Source organism: Myotis nattereri, assembly GCF_964212035.1.
Source record: "Myotis nattereri genome assembly, chromosome: 9".
Taxonomy (NCBI): Eukaryota; Metazoa; Chordata; class Mammalia; order Chiroptera; family Vespertilionidae; genus Myotis; species Myotis nattereri.
The window spans coordinates 16587058-16602142 of NC_138084.1; the positions used below are offsets into that span (position 1 = coordinate 16587058).

The window sequence follows — 15085 nt, forward strand, 5'->3', positions numbered from 1 at the left end:
AACAAACATATATAGAGCTAAAAAAACAAACAAACTAATTATAGAGCAGTGTGATCAGAGAGTGCTAGAGGAAGATACAATTTCCATCCTAGAAACAACCCTGATAATAAAGAGTGAGTGCATGCCTTGCTGTGTATTTATGGAATCTTCCTGATGGCCTCAAAGTCCAGCACAGTGAGGCCTCTTTGCTATTCTTCAAACACACCAGGTACATTCCTACCTCAGGGCCTTTGCTCTTACTGTCCCTCCACCTAGAATGCTGTCTTCCTGGATCGTCACATGGTTTGCTCTTGATTCATTCAGGTCTGTGCTCAAGTGTCACCTCCTCAGAGAGGCTTTCCCAGTCCCCCTACCTACCTGGCAGTACCCCCCACACACACAATCGTCATTCTCTTCCCCCTTCGTTTTGGCTTCATTTTCCTCAAAGCACATCCCATTGCCTGACATGATTTTATATATTGATTACTTGTTCCACTAGAATCTAAGCTCTTCGAGTTAGAGCCCTGCTTCTTTGCTCAGTGCTACGTTGTCTGACACAGTGCCTGATGCATAGAAGGCACTCAATAAATGTTTATTGAATGAATTCATTTAAACCCTTTGGCCGCTTATTTAATCCTCGTAAAATGCCATGGGTTCAATTCTTACTACTGCCCTCCTTCCATTTTAAAGACGTGAAGACTGAGGCTCAGAAAAGCTCCCGGACACATGTATTCATCGGTTCATCTGTTTACATCCTGCCTTATTCTAGAAAGGTTTAGGGTGACTCAGAGAGGTAAACCTCTCTGGCCTGACCCAGGTCGCACAGCTGGTAAGTGGTAAAAACAGGACATGAGTCCGCATCTTCTAGCTCCATTCTGGTTCCTCTTTCTACTCTTTTTTTTTAAAATATATTTTATTGATTTTTTACAGAGTGGAAGGGAGAGAGAGATAGAGAGTTAGAAACATCGATGAGAGAGAAACATCGATCAGCTGCCTCCTGCACATCTCCTACTGGGGATATGCCCGCAAACCAGGTACATGCCCTTGACCGGAATCGAACCTGGGACCTTTCAGTCCGCAGGCCGACGCTCTATCCACTGAGCCAAACCGGTTTTGGCTCCTCTTTCTACTCTGCATTGTCCCAGGTGCCTGACCCTTGGTAGAAGGTGTGATGCTCACAAAGGCGTTAAGGAGAGAGAGCTGAGTGTGGGCTGGGCACCGCCCTCCAACACACCCGGTAGTTGTGATGAAGTGGGAGGCCTCAGCAGGACCAAGAGGTGAAGATCAGAGGTTAAGTGGAGAGGAAGGCCAGGCTGAGCCTGAGGCTGAAGTTCAGATCCCAGCCTGGGCAGGCCTGGTGGCTGCCTAGCAGCCTCTGACTCTTGGGCTGTCTCCTGGCTGCTGGGCTGGGCTTGTCCTCACCTGCCTCTGGCTCTCCCGTTCAGCTCCTCTTCCCAGCTAGCCTCCTGCCCCAGCCAGCGGAAGGCAGGCGCCTAAGAGGACTCTGGTCCTCGGCTGGGGCAGTCAGCTGGTCTCTCGCAGGGCCCCCGGTCAGGAAGTGCCAAAAGAGGAAGAGAGTTGCCGGCAGGATGAGCGTAGTGGGCCGGCCACAGTACCCAGGGAGGCTGCGATGAGGCCACAGCTCTGGGCCCCGCGGAGGCGCTGGGGACAGAAGAAGGGGAGCGCCTGGGGGCACTGAGGCAGATGTGGCGCTACCGCTCCTGGGACGTGCCACAGATCCCAGCCGAGACGCCCCAGACACAGTAGGTACTCAGGGTGGCCCAGGAATGGGCACCTCCAGCCCTCTCTGAATCTTTTATCTGGGACGGGGGATTGTGGCAGAAGTGGGGTCCCCCACCCGCAGGTCCAACAACTCTGCAGAGACTCAGGAAAAAAAAGCGAAAGGGGTTCTTGGCAGGATGAGGGGAAGTCTGATGTTGAATTGCTGGGGGGCAGTGTGGTGGAGGGCTGACTTCACAGGCAATAACAGTAGGGGACCTGGGAAGAGGAGCCGCGACAGGAAGGGGGCATTGTGTGCTGAAAGGCCTTGTGCACACTCAGTGGGGTCTCCAGCTGCCTCTGGTCTCCTCCCTCAGAGCTAGGTGTCAGAACCATTGGGAAAGCTTCAAAGGGGCCCATGCACCCCAGAAGGACAGCATTTGGTCCACTTGGGGATTTCACTGCCCTCCTGGCCATCCTGGCACCTGCTGCTGGCCCACGGGAAACTGTAAAGAAACTGTAAGGAAACTCTGAGCTTCTGGGTGCTGGCTCTTTCTCAAAACCACAGGATTTCCCACAGGCCACAGCCCCCCAGCATTGGCTATATGTGGCTGCCTAAGTCTGGAAAACGGGCTGCTAGAACCCCAGAGGAGAGGGTAAAAGTGAAGGTGACACAGGATGTGGCTTTGCAGAGAGGAGTGTGAACAGAAACAGCGGGCAGCTGATGTGGGCATCTGGGTGGCAGGGCTCGGGAGGAAGAAGACCACGCTCTCCAGCTTCCTAGCCTCCCTTTGTCAGCCCTGCAGGGCTGCTGATTCCCAGGCATGTGTGCTGGCTGGTCCACCACAGGCAATGGCTCTGGTTCCCATTGCTTTCCTCACCTTTAGAAGGGACAACCTCTGCTGCCCGTGGGGTGTGCTTGTGTGTGTCTGAGAGGTCTGTTTCTGGTGGGTGATGTGTGTGCAGGAGGCAAGTGGCAACTTGTAGCCGTTGTCCTGGTAGGTGTTTGTGCAGAGGAGAAAGGTGTGTATATTCTATGTGGTGTGTATGTTGGTGAACGAGTGTGGTCCTTATGTGTATGTATTTATGGATGTGCAGGTGATTCCCGTAATGTAAGAGATCTACAAGTTTTGCTGGATATTGTGTTGGGGAAATGCTATTTGTTAGAAGTATGTAAAAGGGTTAGAAGCAACTGAATAGCTGTGGAAAGATGAATTTGTATGAGAAACGCGTATGTTCTTTGTTAGGGTGTGCAAGGGTCACTTTGGTGTGAGTATACATTTCTGAGTGTAAGAGGCCGGGGTGGGAAGTGTTAGCGTAATCAGTGAACATAGTCGTGTAAGAGGCATGTTTGTTCTGTGTGACTTTTTACTCTCGTGGGTGTGATTTGGGAAAGCCAAAGGGGTAAGGGTGGAGATTGTGTGAGTGGTTGTGAGCGGGCACTGGGTGTGCGAGAGCGGTGTCCATTCCGTGCGGCGGTGTCAGGCCAGAGATTCGGTGGGATCCGGGCGGACCCGGCAAGGGCTTGGGGGCGGGGACTCGATCGCCACGCCCCCTGGGCCCCACCTCCTCTGGGAGGCCAGGAGGTGTGCTGAGCGGCCGGCGGCCAGCAGAGGGCGCCGCGGGCGGGTGCCACCGCGCACCAGAGGGGGCGTGTCCGGCGGCGGGCAGGCAGCAGCCTGGCCAGCTATGCGGGGTCCTGCGGCCCCGGCCGGCGGCACTTCCTGGAGCGGCGGCCGCTTCCCGGGCACCTGGGCGTGGGGCGCGGGGGCGCGCGGCGCGGGGCGGGCAGAGCGGGCGCGCGCCATGGCCCGGGCGGGCGGCGCCGAGCCGGCGTGTTGAGCCCCGGCCGCCGGCCCGGCATGGACGTCTCCCGCGGGCCCGCCGCCGGCCGGGGCTAGGGCCGATGGAGCCGCGGGACGGCAGCCCCGAGGCCGGGAGCAGCGGCTCCGAGTCGGCCTCCGCCTCGTCCAGCGGCTCCGAGCGCGACGCCGGCCCCGAGCCGGACAGGACGCCGCGGCGCCTCAGCAAGCGGCGCTTCCCGGGGCTGCGGCTCTTCGGACACAGGTGAGCGGGCGGCTGCGGGCGGGCACCGCGGCTTCGGGCGGACCCGCGCCTGGCACCGGGAGGCGTTCCTCCGCCACTCGGAGCTGACACTGCGCGGAGGTCTCCCGGCACCGGCGGCGCGGGCTGGGCTGTCCTGGCGTTGGCTCCGCGCGCGGGATGCCCCCTGGCGTCCTGGCACCTGCACCGAGTGGGGGTCACTCCCTGGCACCGGCCACTGAACGCGCCTCCTCTGGGGCGGAGGTGCCCAGGCAGGGACAGCTTCCAGCTGTCCAGCGGGGGGACCGGATCACTCAGCCCCTCACCAGCAGGTAGGGCGCCGGGACCGGCCACCCCTTCCAGGTGCTGACAGAGCCGGCCCCTCCGCGTCTCCTGGCCGCGCGAGGTGGGGGCCCGGCCGCCCTCGGGAACTCAGGGGTGCCTGCCTGCCCACCACCGCACGACATCTGCAGGGCATGGCCTCGCCGATACCCCCAGGACCCGGGGACCCGGGGCTGTCCCCGAACACCGGTCCCCGAGTTACTCTCAACATCTAAGCCTCTCCTTGGGGTTGCGGGTGCCTGGCCACCTGTCTACCGTGCTCTTCATTCGCCAGGAGACCCCAGCCTCTATCTCTGGGAGGCAGTCGGCGCCTCTCCCCCTGCCTCCCTCTCAGTCCTTCCCTTGCTGGGAGAGGGATGGGGCGGGCTGCAGGCCGGCGTCTGCGCCCCCTCCCGCTTGCCCCCTCCCCAGCTCGCCGACTCTCACCCTCCTGTGCCTGTAACAAGGCTTTGACCGAGACCCCGGTAGGAGCTGGGGGAAGGTGTGGAAAGACTGAGTGCAGACAGCTCATGGCATGTGTGCCGGGTTTGTCTGGGAGCCGCTTCCTGCCAGGGCAGCCCTGGGGTGAGAGGAGGGAAGGTGGAGCCCCATGCGGACCCCACCTGGCCCCCTGGGCTTTCTCCTGACTGCCCCCGGCCCTCGAGGAGCTTGCAGCCAATCAGCTAAGGACCCCAGAGCCAACACATACCGGACTCTGACCACTTGGAGTCTGCCCAAGGCCTCTCCTCACTTTCCTTCAGTTGCCCGGGCTTCGTGGCATTTGGCCCCTCTGAGCTTTACCCTGTCCCTTCCCCGGGTAGACTTTACCACCAGTAACATGGGCAGTTTCCTCCTGTCGTGCCGGTTGGCACCCCGGTAGTGCCGACCTATGCCCTCCGCCTGCCCTACCCTCGCCAGGGCCCTGCTCTTTGCACCTGCAGTGTGTCGGCAGGCCCACTCACGGCTCCCGAGCCTCACACTGGCAGATGGAGCTCCGTGGGCTCCTAGGAAGCCACGCGGGCTTCAGTGTCACATAAAGCGGGGAAGGGAGCACAGCTTCCAGCCCCTCTGTTTTGTCACCCACAAACCTGCAAGATGGAACAGTTTACACCCAGCTCTGCAGGATGTAGCCTCCAATGTTCACACGGGCTTCAGAGGGGGAGGGAGGGGCTCCGCCAGAGGCTTCCTGTCCCTGCCCGCAGGGTACCAAGAGTTGGGCTATTCCGACCCGTTGCTCTGCCCCTACTGAAGGGCACAGGTTTGTGGATGGAGGGATGGACCCCAGGCACATTCAGGAGGAAGAACAAGAAGCAAGAAAAACAATAAGTACCTTTACATAATTGTCTGAAATAAGCAGGACAGGTTCAGAAATATAAGTAGTTTGCCCAGGGTCACATAGCAAGTAAGAGGCAGAGGTAGAGTTTGAACTCTAGTCTGATTCTAAAACCCACATCCCTTTCTCTGTACAGGCTCCCAATAGAACGTCACAGTGACCCAGGGAGCTTTAGGAAATACCGATTCCTAGATCTTATCCTTGGCATGTGTGACTGGAGGTGGGGCCTTTGCAGCTTCCCAAGCGTTTCTGATGTGCTACCAAGTTTGCAAACCACAGTATTACATCACTCTGGGGATGCTAAGTGATCCAATAGAATGCTTAATGAGAAGAAAATCAAAAGCTCTCTGGAAGCGTGTAAGGAGTGGCTCTCGTGCTGGGGCAGTGGGGCATTCAGTAGTGAATATATTTGGAAAACCCGGTAGAGTCAAGGGGAGGGCAATGGAAGGAAAGATTTTTCCCTGACAGGCCTGGGAGCTCAGAGAATCAGATGCCCACTGGGGCTGACCTCCCTCCCTTTGCTTTGCTTGGAGGAAGCCAGGACAAACATTTGGAACAGCGCACCTAACCTGGGCACTGCCCCTTTAGTGATATTAAATTGGTCATGCCGCCTTTCCTGATTGCCAGTCTCAGGTAAAAGTCCCCAGAGCCCCAGCTAAAACCAACCCTCCATCTTTTCCCCAGGCTCCGTACCCTTTTTTTTTTTCCTCACTTGATATGTTTCTATTGATTTTTTTTTAAAGAGAGAGAGACCATCTATGTGAGAGAAGAACAGTCAGTTGCTTCCTGAATGTACCCCAACTGGGGACCAAACCCCGAAACCTAGGCATGTGTCCTGACCAGGAATTTAACCTGCAACATTTCAGTGTATGGGACAATGCTCCAACCAACGGAGCCACCCAGCCAGGGCTCCGTGCTCATTCTTAACCTGACTCTTGCTTCTCACTGGGTGCCCACCTTCTGCATTCCCCCATCCTGATCCCCTCCCCTCCCATACACACCTCAAACCTTGGGGCTGAGGGGTGCTAAGTGAATAGACAGTGGCTGGACGGAAGCATCCAGGATAACAGATTGGTGGTGGCTGCTGAAGCCCCGTTGAAAAGTCTGCATTCGGATCTTGGCTCACTAGTAAAGTTCTGTAATCAACCAGCACTCTACGCTGGGCTGGGGAGGGTAGTGAGGGTGCCTGGGTAGCGTGCTAGCTTCCCTGGTCCAGGCAGGTAGCACAGTCTCAGAACGGCAGCCTCTTCGGCATCTTCTTTAAGAGGTTTTTCCTTAAAGCCCACGCACAACAGGCTTCACCCTCCTGGAATCTGGGGAGCAGTTTTCCCTTTCCCCTGTTTTGGCCCCGTTAAGACACAAAGTGGAGTCATGATTCTCTCCAGCTCCATTCCACCTCACTTGCCCTTGCTGGGAACTAGCAGCCCCCTCCCAGAAGAGGAGGTATAGGCCCCGCCCTAACCCCAGAGTGTCTGACTTTTCCTCTTTCCTCACCATTCAGATTCTGTTGGCCTAAGGGGTGGTCACTCAGAAGTGGGGGGATGTTGACTGTCACCTCCTTGTCCTCCAGAGCCCACCTGGAGAGAAGACTCGCTTATCCTTTGGCCTGGTCCTGGCAGCCTTGCCCTGGGCAGGTCACACAGCTTGTGGATTAGCTGATTTCGCACCCCAGGGGTGTCAGAAGTTCCCTGGCACTTTTCACATCTAGACATAAGGGGCCTCATCCTTCATAGTCCCTGGGAGCCTGCTGGCTGGCTCTGCCACCCCTGCCCTTCATTAAGAGCTCAAAGTCATTAGTTCCCAGAGGGCAGGAAATGCACCCGTGGAACAAGTTTGAGACAATAGGTCCCATTTAGAGGTGCTGCCACATGGCCCCAAGGGAGCATGGTGGGAGTCCATTTAGGCAGAGGGTGCAGCCGGGCAGCCTGAACGGAAGCAGCCCCCGTTTGGGTTGGTTTTGCAATGATTGGGAGGGACATGTTGAGGGATGCCTCACAGAATATCTGTCCGTGGCACCGAGGTGTCTGGAGCAAAAGCAGCCTCTTTGGGGGTTTGTCTTGTTCGGGCTAACACTGGGAGTGGCCAGGTGGCCAAGGGAGGCAGGTGCAAGACGGAGTCCCCGAGTTCCCACCGGTTTGGGAAGACAAAGGGCCTCAGTGGCTGAGTGTTAGTTCACTTCACTCAGCCTGTTCTCCGTGCAGCATCGTGAGCCAGTGTGGGGCTAGCCAAGGTTGGGAACTAGGGTAGGACTCTCGCTCCCAGTCTTCCCTCCTCTGCCACACACCCACCAGAGCCCCTGGCTTACAGACCCAGGAAGAGATGGGTAATTCTTATCATTTTTTTCCGCGCCATACTCCAGAAAGGTCAGTTCTCAGGATGCAGAGCTGCCCAGGACTCTCAAATTGGTAAATGAGAGTACAAGAGCGGGTGTCTTCTCAGGCAAGGATCGAGGAAAGACTGAGTGACCCTAGTCAGAGAGAGCCTAGGCCCTGGGCAGCTGGAGGTGGGGAGGAGAAAGCGGCAACAGGCCTGCCCTCCTGGCTTCCTGAGCCCTCTCCAGGATTCACCAGGCACCACCCAAGCAGAAGAGGAGGTGAGGGGAAATGCTGGCCCTGAGGCTGGATGTGCTGATCCCTAGGAGAAGCAGAATTTGGATCCCTGTACCCTCACAAAGGTGAGGGAGAGTTTCAAACGCCAGCAGCTGTTGAGAGAACTTGCCCTGCAGTACCCTAGAGTGACACAAGGGGGTGACAGCCACCATTGTGGGAAGGCTGGGGAGGAGAGAGTCTCCTTCCTGCTGGCTCACTTGCCCCAAAGACCTGCTGTGGGTGGATCCACAGACACCTCCTACTGGTGGCTTACCTGATACTCTGGCTGCAGAGGTGGGGCCAATCAGAAGGTAGCAGAAGGCAGTTTGGTGAGCTTCCACAGCACCTGGCCCAACCCTTTTCCTCTCTGAAGACTGAGTCCCAGTGAGGTGGCCTTGATTGAGGCCAAGGTCTCACCACTAGCTAGGGGTTATGTGGGACTCAGTGCCAGTCCCCTAACTCCAGGGTTATGTCAGTGTGTCCTGCATCACAGGACACCAAAGCCTTCCCTGCTTCTGAGAAATCCTCATCGGGCACCCTTCAACCTGCCCTCTGCCTCCCCTCCTGGAGCTGCTTCTGACCCCTGAGCAGTTCTCTAAGTCAGAATGGGGTTTGGGGGACAGTGTGGGTAAGGAGGGGGAACTGCTACACCTGCATCCAGGCTCACCAGTTCCCCTGTTCCTGGGTGGAATTAGCAGGGTGCACCTCTGGGTGGCACCAAGCACTCATTTCTCGCTCCCTGGGTTGCTTCCTCTGTGTCTCATGTGTGGTGCTCCTCATATGCTTAGGGTATCAGCCCCACATAGGGCCTACAGTATAGTTCCCCACCCCCCATGGTTCTCCGCACAGGGCCTAGATGGCATTTGGTCACAGGTGGCAGCCTTGGGAGGCAGTTTCAGGTGGGGAAAGGGTAGTGACCAGATGCCCCAGAGGGGCTATCATTCTGCCATCGTTACTTTCTGCGTCCTTCCTTCGCTGAGACACCAGACACGGTTAGGTGATGGAGAACGGGTTTGAGTGAGACCAAGGGCTCTGTGGCCCAGGGAAAGGAGCGGGAGGCTGAGCTGGGCACTCCCACCCTCCCCTGCATTCCCCAGCATCCAGGTGCGTGATGCATCAGCTCATCTTTCTCTGTCAACTAACAGTTGCCAGAAACTTATAAATTCATCAGTTTCATGTGATCCTCACCACAACCTTGTAGTTAGTTTTTTTATTCCCATTTTACAGATGAGACACCAAGGCTCAGAGAGGTCAGGGGTGTGGCCCAGGTCACACAGCTCTCACTGGAGCCCAAACCCAAGGATCTTTTCAGAATGCCAGGCTGCCCTACTTAATAGCACTCTTTTCTTCCATTCTTTTATTTTTCCATCTCTAAGATGGTGGAGCCTGAAAAGGGGTTTGAGGGCTCCATGAGAGTGAATGAGAGAATTGTGTCTCGTGTGGGAGTAGAGTGAGACCCAGGAAGTGATGTACTCCTGGACCCTGAGGGAGAACTGTCACCAGGATCCTGACTTGAGAGGGAGCGTGGCTGGGCTGGAGGAGACCCTTGAATAGGGAGGCTGGGTTGTCACATGGCTCCCTGGCTGGATCTGGAGTGGAGGGGCAAGTCTGTGACTTTTCTCTTGCTTTCAAAGTGCAGGGAGTAGAAGGCTCAAGGGACGTGTTTCAAGGAACCCCTGGTGTCACTCTGGGGTCAGCGGGTGGCCTGTAGCCTGGGGAGAGATGCTTAGGAGGAGAGCACATCCGTGCCCAGCACCTCAGTACCCAGCACCTCACGGTGAGAGGTCGGAAGAGAGAGGGGGGCCCAGAGCCCTCCCCCTCCACTGTCAGCAGCCTCCCCCTCCCTTGCTCCTGGCAGAGCACCAGTTCATAGCTCCCACGTAGAGGCCTCTCCCCTGCTAGGGCTGAGCCCAATCATAGCTCATGTCAAAATAGCTGTCTGGGAGCCTGGGCCTGCTTCGCCCACGCCAGCATCTCCCGGGTTAACAGCTTGCCTGTCTCTCCGCCCCCTTCCCCAGCTTGCTGACATTTTACTGAGGCGGGGGCGGTTGTGAAAGGGGCAGGCTGGTTCCTGCTCCCCAGCCCACACCGACACCCCACTGATACAACCTGCCACCCACTCACCCTCCTCTGGAAGTCATCCTTTCGGGGGAGACCTTCCTTCCTGTCCCACAGACATGGGGCTTCTATTATAAGACAGTATGAGGAACACACTCGGGGTTCCATGCCATCCATGAAAGACCCAGGGCAATCTCAGAGAGCTGTTCTCCCTCTGAGTGTCTTTTTAAAAATGATTTAAGAATGTTTTTTAAAATACATATTTTATTGATGTTTTACAGAGAGGAAGGGAGAGGCATTGAAAGTTAGAAATGTTGCCCTGACTGGTTTGGCTCAGTGGATGGAGCGTCGGCCTGCAGACTGAGGGGTCCCGGGTTCGATTCCGGCCAGGGGCATGTGCCTGGGTTGCGGGCACATCCCCAGTGGGAGGTGTGCAGGAGGCAGCTGATCGATGTTTCTGGCTCTCTGTCCCTCTCTCTTCCTCTCTGTGAAAAATCAATAAAATATATTTAAAAAAAAAAAAGAAAAGAAAGTTAGAAATGTCAATGAGAGAGAAACATCAATCAGCCGCCTCTTGCACACCCCCTACTGGGGATGCACCCGCAACCAAGGTACATGCCCTTGACTGAAATCGAACCTAGAATCCTCCAGTTCACAGGCCGACGCTCTATCCACTGAGCCATACCAGTTAGGGCTTAAGAATACCACAGTCCTCATTCTGGTGGTGGTATTCCCATGCCTGTTTTAAAAATGTTCCCTACATAGGTTTGCATCCACAGCAACATATAGTACTGTTTTGCATGGCTTTGCACTTGATTTATATGCACTTGTACATATTCTGAGTTTAGCTTTTCTTGTTGTTGGGGACATTGAGCCATCTTGAAACTTGAGCTCTGTGAACACATGTTAACTTCCATATACTGTTATTTTTTTGTAACTGTAATAGCTGCTTACTTGCCCAGTGTCCTGTCAGTGGGCATTTAGGTTGTTATCAGTGTGGTTGCCCTTGCAAGCCATCCTTCAGAAACTGTTCTGGTGCACGTCTCCTTGTGTGTTCTCCCCACCGGGGCCTGATGACAGGGTGATGTGTCTTCAGCTTAGATAGTGGTTGCCAAATTGCACTCCAAAGTGATGACCCTAATTTTCTGTAGTTCTTTTCTTTAAAGTTTTGGTGAACTGAGGCGTTGGTTACCATGAACAAGCACTTTCTCTTTCAAGTGTGGAACAGCCCCATGAGGAATACATGGTGGGTATTTCCCCCACTTATCAGATGAGGACATGGAGGCTCAGATAGGGTAAGAGGTTTGGCTTGAGGTCCTATAGCTGATCAGAGGCAGAACCACTTTGGACCTTTGAGTCCAGATCCTCAGAAAAGACTACTCCGATTTTAGACACACTTCCTGCCTCAAAGCCAGGGGAAACACCCCTGTCCCTATGTGGGTGCATGGAAATGGGGGGGGGGGGGTAAGGGAGAAGGGCAGACAGGGGCCCGAGGGGCTGACAGTTGATTGTGAGAAGATCTAGAGGATGGAGGAGAGAGCAATGTGATCAGAAGGTTGAGGGGTAGTTAAATGTTGAATGAGGGGTGAGGGGGGAATGGTGCTCCTGGCAGATGGGGAATGGGAGCCTACTGCAGACACAGGAGAAGGCCACAGGGGGACTGGTCACAAGAGAAGAGGCATGTGGGGCCAACAGAGGGCTGGTAACTCTCCCAGCAAGGGGTTGGTATACTCAGAGGGAGACTTATCAGCATTCCTATCAGGGATCGGTTTCAGTGTACGCGTCTGAGACACAAGAGCTTCGCCCAAACCAGCAACTTGCCCACCCGATGATGGGCGAGGCCTCAGGAGCTGGCCAGCTGCTGGGTCACTGTGCTGGCCCAAAGCCCTTTGCTCTCAGCTTGATCCATGAGGCTGAGCCTGGACCATTCACTTTTCCCTCCATTCACTCTTCCAACCACTTCCCGCACTTCTAGACTCTGCAGTTGTGAGCAATACATGGCCCCAGGGGCTCACAGTCTGGTGGAGGATACAGACTTGTAAACCAGCACTGTTGGCGAATAACCAAGAGAGGGCCTGAGCGTGGGAGCAGCTAACCCTTTGGGAAAAGGACTGGGGAGAACTTTCCAGCAGAGCTGATGTCTGAGCCAACTCTGAAAAGATGAGAGGAAGTAGCTGAGGCGAGTTCACTAAGCAGAAGAGGGGCACTTTATTGCAGGTAGAGAGAGACTGCCATGTGCCAAGTGCACAGGCATGAAGAGACCCACAGTGCTTTGTTTGACAGGAGCATTTAGAGAGAGGGTGAGAGCATGGGCCTGCAGCAGACTCCTGGGTTGGAATCCCAGCTCTGTGACTGCAGGCAAGTTATTTTCTTTCTTTCTTTTTTATGCCTGGGTTTCCTCATCTATAAAATGGGGGTAATAATACTATTTTTCTGAAATTAAATGAGTGGATATTTGTAAAATTCTTAGAATGTGTGGCACAGAGGAGTTACATATTTGTCAAATAAAATGTATAAAGGATGAAAGGAAGATGGAAGAGGAGCTGAGAGGCCTAGTGACTGCCGGGCCCAGGTCTTTGCATTTTGCTCAGTCGAGGGTAAGTGGTCACTTGAGAATGAATTCTGGTAGCAGTGGGAGGATAGCTTGAAGGAGAGGCCCTAAAGGAATGAGTCAGTAATCCATTCCACAAACATTTCTCCAGGACCTACCGGGAGCCAGACCATGAGATGGGGACTCAGGACATGAAGGAGAGATGGGGTTCAGAGGGGTAGTTAAATTTTGAATGAGGGATGAGGGGGGAATGGTGCTTCTGGCAGATGGGGAGTGGGAGCCTACTGCAGACACAGGAGAAGGCCACAGGGGGACTGGTCACAAGAGAAAGAGGGATGTGGGGGCCAACAGAGGGTTTGTAACACTCCCAGCAAGGAGCTCAGAACTAGGACCCTTGCTCAGCTCCCAGGCATCTGAGGGAGCCCCTCCTTACCCACCACCCTTACCCTGTGACTTCATGTCACCAAATCCTGTTGTCTAGGTTTCATAAGGAAAGCCACAGAGAACATGGAGTGGCCGTGACATTCAGCCCAGAGAGGGGCCTCACCTGTCACTGTTCGTGTCCTTTGGAGAAGAGAGGAAGGTAGCTGTTAAACAAAGGCTGTTGCCATCCCCTTGTGCCCAACAAAGAGAAGTGGTCTGGGCCAGCCTGATCTTGTGGTCAGCCCTTGGGTGTGGTACTCATGGTGGAGGAAGCTCTTCTCTTCCCTTATGGCTCTGGCCCCTCCTCCATGGAATTCCCTGTTCCTTCCTCCTGAGCTGGTCAGTAGTAAACACTGGACTTGCTGCCAGGACGTGCTGGGCATGCCCAGATGCACTAGACCTTGCCCCTGGCTCCCTGGGAGCCTGTAGTCCGGTGGGTGGAAGGAATGAGGCATATGCTTTGAAAGAATCAGGACTTTCAGGAGTCCAGTGAGGGAGGAGCCACATGGGCAGTGTGAAGTTCTCAGTGGGAGGGATGTATTCTTGGCTGGGGCAGCTGTGAGCAGGTGGATTCTGATATGAGTTGGGGAAGGAGGCCAGGCAGTATTCCAGCAGAAGGTAGGCCATGTGCAGGGACACAGCAGTGAGCTCAGGCACAGCCAGATTGGGGGCGGGGGGTGGACAAAGAATAGGTTGGCTTGGTTAGAACCTAGGGTTTGAGTCGAGGCGTAGGAGGCTGAGTCAGTGCCACGCTACAGAAGCCGAATTTGCCAGGTTGGAGGATTTGGAATCCATGCTGGATCAGTGTTTCCCAAAGTATGGTCCAGGGGCGGGGGCTGGACCCTTTAGAGGCTTAGTGTGGTCAAAACCATTTTCATAATAATACATTCAGAGCTGCTGTGGCTTGTGCCCTTTTTACCATGTTAATATTTGTACTGATGGTGCAAAAGGAAGGGTGGGTAAAACTTCTGGAACCTTGACACAAATCAAGGCAGTGGCCCCAACATAAACTAGTAGCCATTGTATTCTTCACACCACACTCACAACAACGAAAAATGCAGTAAAAAAAAAAGTATTGATTTTATAAAGCCTAGATACTTGAGTGTACATCTTGTAAATATTCTGTGTGAAGAAGCATGAAGTATACATAAGGACTCCAAGCTCTAATGGTTGTCTTGAAAAGCACTTTGCAAGCTGTACTAGTCACTTTTCTCCAGGAACACCCATTTTAACCTGAAAGAACACCTGGCGGACAAAACGTCCAACTAGGTGTTTGCCAGACATTTTCTCAAAATGGATGAAGTGAGCTTGTCACTTCAAAAACGGTATCGGTATTTGTTGCTAATGATAAAATGTGAGCTTTTGAGCGAAACTTAGATTTTGGAAACCTTGTATCCACTAGAGGCTGACAGCTACCTTCCAGGACTGAAGGAGTCTTCTAATGAGCTCAGTGGTGATGCTAGCAGGTGTGATTTTTTTTATGTTGTATAATGAAAAACGTTTGGAAGATCTTCATAACTCAGGAAAGCAATATTTTCCAATGACTGATGCTTGATGTTACAAAACTCAAAATGCAAGATAGACCAGTGAAAAGTTCATTGGTATGGTTTCAGATTCCACATAGCCACTAACCTTTAAGAAACTACCACTTGCCATATTTTGATGTAGTAGCAAAGAAGAATATCCATAATTGCTTGAAAAGGCTATTAAAATACTTCTTCCTTTTCTAACTACATGTCAGTGTGAGGCAGAATTTTCTTCATATACTTCAACCAAAGTGACATGCCAGATTAATGACAGAGGCAGATAGGAGAATCCAGCTGTCTTCTATTGAGGCAGACATTAAAGAGATTCGTGAAATTAAACCATGACACCCTTCTTGCTAATGTTCTTGTTTTAGAAAATATAGTTTGCTTTTCATAAAAGTGTATTATTTATATTCACATGTAATGGGCTTATTGTTTTTAAACAAATTAATAAATATTTTCAACATTTCTCAGTTTTAATTTCTAATATAGTAAATATTAATGGCTGTAACCTGCATAAGTAAAACCTTTTGGGATCTTCAAT

General features: G+C 53.7%; 1 protein-coding gene across 4 annotated transcripts in view; it reads left to right on the forward strand.

Annotated features, from left to right (window-relative positions):
- The window catches only part of DGKZ (diacylglycerol kinase zeta), a gene marked incomplete at its 5' end in the record, with an annotated part of 41707 nt that overhangs the window by 8664 nt on the left and 17958 nt on the right, over window positions 1–15085 (forward strand). For 3 of the 4 annotated variants that reach the window (XM_081099075.1, XM_081099079.1, XM_081099076.1), the window contains one exon: window positions 3590–3765. The exons of the other annotated variant lie outside the window; for it this stretch is intronic. In XM_081099075.1, coding sequence (XP_080955201.1) covers window positions 3605–3765 — 161 coding nt within the window. Of the gene's footprint in view, window positions 1–3589; window positions 3766–15085 lie in introns of those variants that run through there. 4 annotated transcript variants of the gene reach the window in all.